The sequence below is a fragment of the Metarhizium robertsii genome, assembly GCF_000187425.2.
Source record: "Metarhizium robertsii ARSEF 23 chromosome Unknown MAA_Scf_19, whole genome shotgun sequence".
Classification (NCBI taxonomy): Eukaryota; Fungi; Ascomycota; class Sordariomycetes; order Hypocreales; family Clavicipitaceae; genus Metarhizium; species Metarhizium robertsii.
The window spans coordinates 30,715-35,911 of record NW_011942159.1 but is presented as its reverse complement, the minus strand read 5'-3'; the positions used below and the strand labels follow the sequence as shown (position 1 = coordinate 35,911).

The window sequence follows — 5,197 nt, the reverse complement described above, 5'->3', positions numbered from 1 at the left end:
TGTACAATTTTGCCCATGTATGGATATAAGTTGTTTCTATCTACTTCGAGCCGAACTGGAGTTGTTTTAATTCCACCCAGACGAAATAGACGCGTGCACGGCTGAGTTACATGAACTTGGATAAACTGGATGCGATTGCTAGCAGAGAAACTTACGCGACACACGACTGCTGCCAGAAGACTACAATAATTGGTCATTAAATATGTTCATTTCCGTTATATAATGTATTCTATCATCCTCATCTGTAATGGCCTAAGCGAAAATTGTATCCAAATGCCCCAGGTCATACATGTTTCCATCATCTGTCATCAGCCCAAATTGATCCTGGCTATCAGTCATGTTCGCCACACCATTAGCTCCAAAATCCACCGGCGACTCGAACAACCCATCTGAGAGAATAGCTTCACTGTCTCCCGAAGGAAGCAGCCCGTCTAGTATCCTTGGATTATGGCCGCCACTTACACCATCCGGCTGACTGTTCACAGCAGAATCCACCTGTAATCCCATGTTCCACTCAGTGCCATGAAGGTGATTCGCTCTAACCATTGCTTTCGCCCTTTTCAAAAGCTGACTGCAAATCTCATAATTCTCCCTACTAGCCTTCCCACTATCCCACCGCCGAAAAGCCCTCTCCACAACCCCCCAACTAGCATCCAGCACCTTCAGTCTCGAACTATGGCACAGTTCTTGAAGAGCAAACCTCAACGGACAGAACTGCATATACGCTTCCAACGACCAAATCCACTGCGCTGCTTCCGGCTCCCTCGCCAGCCGCCGCGCAATGTCAAGAATATCGATGGCCGCGAAAAACAGCGACTGCCGTGTCTCTGTGTAAGGCCCAGCCCAAATGGAAGGATTGGAGTATGCCTTGAATCGTAGTTCCATGACAAGAACGTAGGCGACGTGTTGTGCAAGCCAGTGGATAGGTTTACTGCCGTCACAGTATCTCAAGTACTGAGAGTGAATGCGCTGCTCACAGGCGTCTATTTCTGCTTCTTTCCGGTCGAGCTGATGTATGTTGTCGACGAGGACCGCGGTTCGCGCAACGTCAGCCTGTGTAAGTGCGAAACTCATATCTGTCCAGCCTGTTTGGGTTATGAGGTGTGGTAACTTGTCCGAATGGAGATCCGCATCATTTGTATTTGTAGGTGCGAACGGGAGAGAATTCAAGCATGGCGGCTTGGAGATATGTCCGAGATCAGAATATGCTCTGTAATCCATGTACCATAGTTCATAGATTAAACGCTTTCGTAGTTCTTTCTCGAGCGGAGTCAATGTTGATCGGAGAGAGGATGTTAATTGTTCTACGAGGGCTGATAATGCCCATACACGTCGGGCTTCGTCTGCATAGCGATCCAGTGATAAGGATAAAACAAATCCTTGCAGGACTATGAGATCGTCTGTTGCTACTACATTCGAACGAAGTAGCGCGTGCTCCAAAGCGCCTTTGTATGTTGCAAGTGCCGAGAGTTTCGATATGCCAAAGTTTGCTTGGACGGCGTCGGGTGACATGGTGAATATAACGGCGAGGTAGACGCCAAATAAGACGATGTGCTCTCCCTTGCTCAGTGCGTGCGTTTTATGTACCCCCTTTTGCAGAATTAATTCCGTGGTTTGCAAATGTAGTACTTTGATGAGAGGGTCGATATTATTGGAGAAGATTTGCCAGCATAGAGTTACTGTTTCGACCCGTGGTTGTAAAATGTAAGAATTCGTGCCAAATACATCGAATGGAACTGTTTGCAGCCTGGTCACCGATTTCTCCGAAACATTGTAAGTATGCCTCTTCTCATCCCGTCGCGCCGTTGCGTCTTTTGTAGTAACTACCTGTCGTAGTGTCCCCGTAATATTCTCAAGTTGGCGACAAATATCTCGTATCTGATCCTGTTGGTTGGGACTTATTAAGTCGGAGCCCAGACTATCCTTAAGCAGTATCAAATCTTCAATGAGGTCTTGATGGGGAGCGGCCAATGTTAATTCCAACTTTGGTTTCGATGTGTGGCTCTTCGGCATCCTTTTCGACACTTCTCGTTTCGTACGCCGACTGCATGTTCGTACCGGAGACGGAAATATACACTTTATATCCCATTTTCCGCAATTTTCGCAAGGCGTTTTCCTATCGCATTTTACTTTGCGAGTCCGACAAGGAATGCACACCTTTGGCTTAAACACTACCACACTCTCCGTTGTCGCGTTCTTCTCAGCAGCCGGTCTAAGAGGACGCATAATGAACTGCCTGGACATGCAGAATACATGGATAAGTTTGGCAATGTCATTCTTTTCGCACATGAATCATTTTCTAATTTTTAATGATATATGTTGAAGACGGAATGATTATCTAGCCGCAAGATTGCGGTTTGTGACTTACCGGCCGGCAATCGGGCCGTCGGATGAACGAAACCCGTCTTGGAACTGGGCTGAGCAACAGCGTCTTACTTGCCCGCAAATCTCGCAAATCTCGGGAATCTGACAATTCTGAGTATCTGATTGGTCAGCTTAAGTTGTGAATGGTGGCAGGTACATGGCTGCATGTTCAATTATGCTTATTACGGACGTCACCAGTATCTGAATGAATGGGATTTACTATGACTCTTACATGCGGCCAATTGTTGTCGTGCCGAAGTAATCGCCAACGGTACGGAGGAAATGAAACAGAATAATAGCTACTCTCGGAAGCTACTTTGCTCCGTATAAGCTCGTTCAGTCAGTATATAAGTCGGAGCTGTGCAACTGTAACAAACTGCAGAAACATCAATTCTTCTCAGAGCGGTCTTCTTTGTATTAGATATTGCAGCCGAAGAAAGCATTCCTTTACTCAACATGGCCTCACAGTTCAACCCGAACATTATATATGCCGACCTCCCCAAAGTCCCCTCCCTGGCCAAGACCCACGGTATCCTCATGGGTTTGACCTTCGCCGTGATTCTCCCACTCGGCGCCCTCCTCATTCGAATCCCCAATGTGAAATACGGGGTTTGGATACACGCAGGATGGCAGCTCATCGGATGGGCATGCATGATAGCCGGCATGGTCATGGGCATCCGTATGGGAAATATTCTAGACAGGGTAAGTTACGAACAGCTACTCTGCAACATGTACTTCTCTTATGATATGGTATTGATGCTAACGTTTGGAATAGCTGCACAACAATGCACACACCATTCTGGGCACCATCATCGTCGTTGCGCTATTGATCCAGCCTTTCCTTGGGTATATCCACCACCGACGGTTTATGAAAACCCAACGAAAGGGCATATGGACGCGCATTCATGTGTACTACGGACGGGTGCTGCTGATCTTGGGAATAATAAACGGTGGTTTGGGATTGCAGCTTGCTTCTGACTCTCCCGCCTACAGTCGCGCTGGGGAAATCGCATACTCGGTCGTCGCAGGAGTAGCAGGGCTTATGTTACTTGCAATTATGGCGTTTACTTTTAGGCAATCGTCGAAAACTGCAAAGACTTAGCATGAAGCACCTTCAAGTTAGGCAGCGAGTCTTATTTTAACGTTATGAGACTCATTGTTAACTAAGCTTCTCCATAAAATCATTATTCTTGTTGTTCCGAGTGCCGCAGACTCCGTCTGCAGCTCTCTTTTTAATATCAAAAACTTCCTTTCGTCCGAACCTGTTTTTCGGCTAGGTTGAGTCATGTTAACCGACATTATGACAGATGGAAATTACACCGAGTCTTCTTGTTTATCAACAGAGGCAGTTTTATCCGACAATATGAAAATGAGACCTGCTGATGCTGGTGATGAGGGAAGGCGCGACGCCGGATGGTCAACACTCTAGTGCCTGGCTAGGCCGGTAGCAGGAACAAAACTGTACCGGACGTAGTCAATAATGCCACAGGCAAAGAAACCAGTGCGGTTAGCAACCACACAAGCGGCCAAGGTACAAGCAATGGAATGGATGTGCTTCGACGTCAGCTCTCCGTACTACGGTCTCGATGACAATTTCCAGGCCACAGATGGCGGCGGAAAATACGGAACGGCATATGACGAATGGTAAATGCGACGAATAAATGGGAGCTTATGAGGATAAGGTGCCTACGAATATTGAGTCAGTGGTATACCGGTACAAAAGCTTCAACGCGGCGGGTGACTGTGACGGTACAAGGGCACGTGTCACGTTATGAGACTCATTGTTAACTAAGCTTGTATTACAAAATTATTGATGTTTTTTCGTCGTGGTGCTGCAGACTTTGTCTGCAGCCCTCTGCTTAATACCAAAAACCTTCCTTTCGTCCGAATTTAACTTTCGGCTAAGTTTAGTCATGATAGCCGACGCCATGACATCCAGAATTACACCAAGCTCTGCGACTTCAGTCTACAGAGGCATTATCTGACAGATGCCGAAAATTGCATCCCGTTCTGGAATCTGTTCTGCGCCCGCAAAATTCTGATTTCGCCCAAGCGCTGCCGGAGCAGTAAAACGACTGGGGGGAGATGAAGGATGGTGATTGTGGTTGCGTGTTAAGGGACAGGGACAGACAGCCACGTTAACGTCCTGCCTGGAAGCAGTACGGGACACAAGAGGTCCGTGGCTATGCACCCCCGCATATGGCGCAGGTTTTCCGACCGTGTTGCATCTTGTTGCTTCTCAGAAAATAAAACAGAACGACCGAAAATCGAGATGAGTTAGGGACTCAGCCCGAGGGTGACTAGGCCTCTATATTCATCAGTTACTGCCATGCGTGACAAGATGGAAACCCCATCACGTCCAAAAGGCAAGAAACTTCCTTTCAAGACAACGGCTTTGTGCAAGGTGTCTTCACAGAATGGCGAGACAATCCATGATGACAAACTGTCTGTAACGGGCTGAGCCCGATATTGCTCGGCTTGCACTCTCGCCTTCGGTCCCGGCCGGGGGCCGGGACCCATCCATAAGCGAGATTAACCACGTGTCGAGCTCAGGAGCTCAGGAGCTCCTCGAGCTCTCCTTTTCTTATTCTGTTTTCTCTTTCTTCTTTAGCGTTTAGATACTCGTAGTAGTCGCCTAGCTAGTTGTCAATATACTCAGCTGGGACCGTTACATCTTGGCTCACAATACAACCTGTGTGTAAAATACTACGCCACCCCTTGCATTTTAGAGCCGTGGTGCAAGGGGTAGAATCATCCGAAGGCTGAGAGTCCGCGGGCCAACACATCATCAACGTAAAGATATAGGTTACTGAAAGTTTTTTTTTTTTTTTTT

General features: G+C 47.4%; 3 protein-coding genes across 3 annotated transcripts in view; 1 reads left to right on the top strand and 2 right to left on the bottom strand.

Moving 5' to 3' along the window:
- Positions 1 to 252: 252 nt before the first annotated feature.
- MAA_10151 (uncharacterized protein) lies at positions 253 to 1,512 on the bottom strand (the record flags this gene model as incomplete). Its single annotated transcript, XM_007828149.1, has 1 exon — positions 253 to 1,512. The coding sequence occupies one exon, from the start codon at positions 1,510 to 1,512 to the stop codon at positions 253 to 255; it is 1,260 nt and encodes a 419-aa protein (XP_007826340.1).
- A 1,308-nt stretch (positions 1,513 to 2,820) lies between these two features.
- On the top strand, positions 2,821 to 3,466 carry MAA_10150 (Cytochrome b561/ferric reductase transmembrane; the record flags this gene model as incomplete). Its single annotated transcript, XM_007828148.1, has 2 exons — positions 2,821 to 3,066; positions 3,140 to 3,466. The coding sequence occupies 2 exons, from the start codon at positions 2,821 to 2,823 to the stop codon at positions 3,464 to 3,466; spliced, it is 573 nt and encodes a 190-aa protein (XP_007826339.1).
- A 1,447-nt stretch (positions 3,467 to 4,913) lies between these two features.
- The window catches only part of MAA_11757 (uncharacterized protein), a gene marked incomplete at both ends in the record, with an annotated part of 5,382 nt that continues 5,098 nt past the window's right edge, over positions 4,914 to 5,197 (bottom strand). Inside the window, one exon of the mRNA XM_011412672.1 lies at positions 4,914 to 5,003. Coding sequence (XP_011410974.1) covers positions 4,914 to 5,003 — 90 coding nt within the window. The remainder of the gene's footprint in view (positions 5,004 to 5,197) is intronic.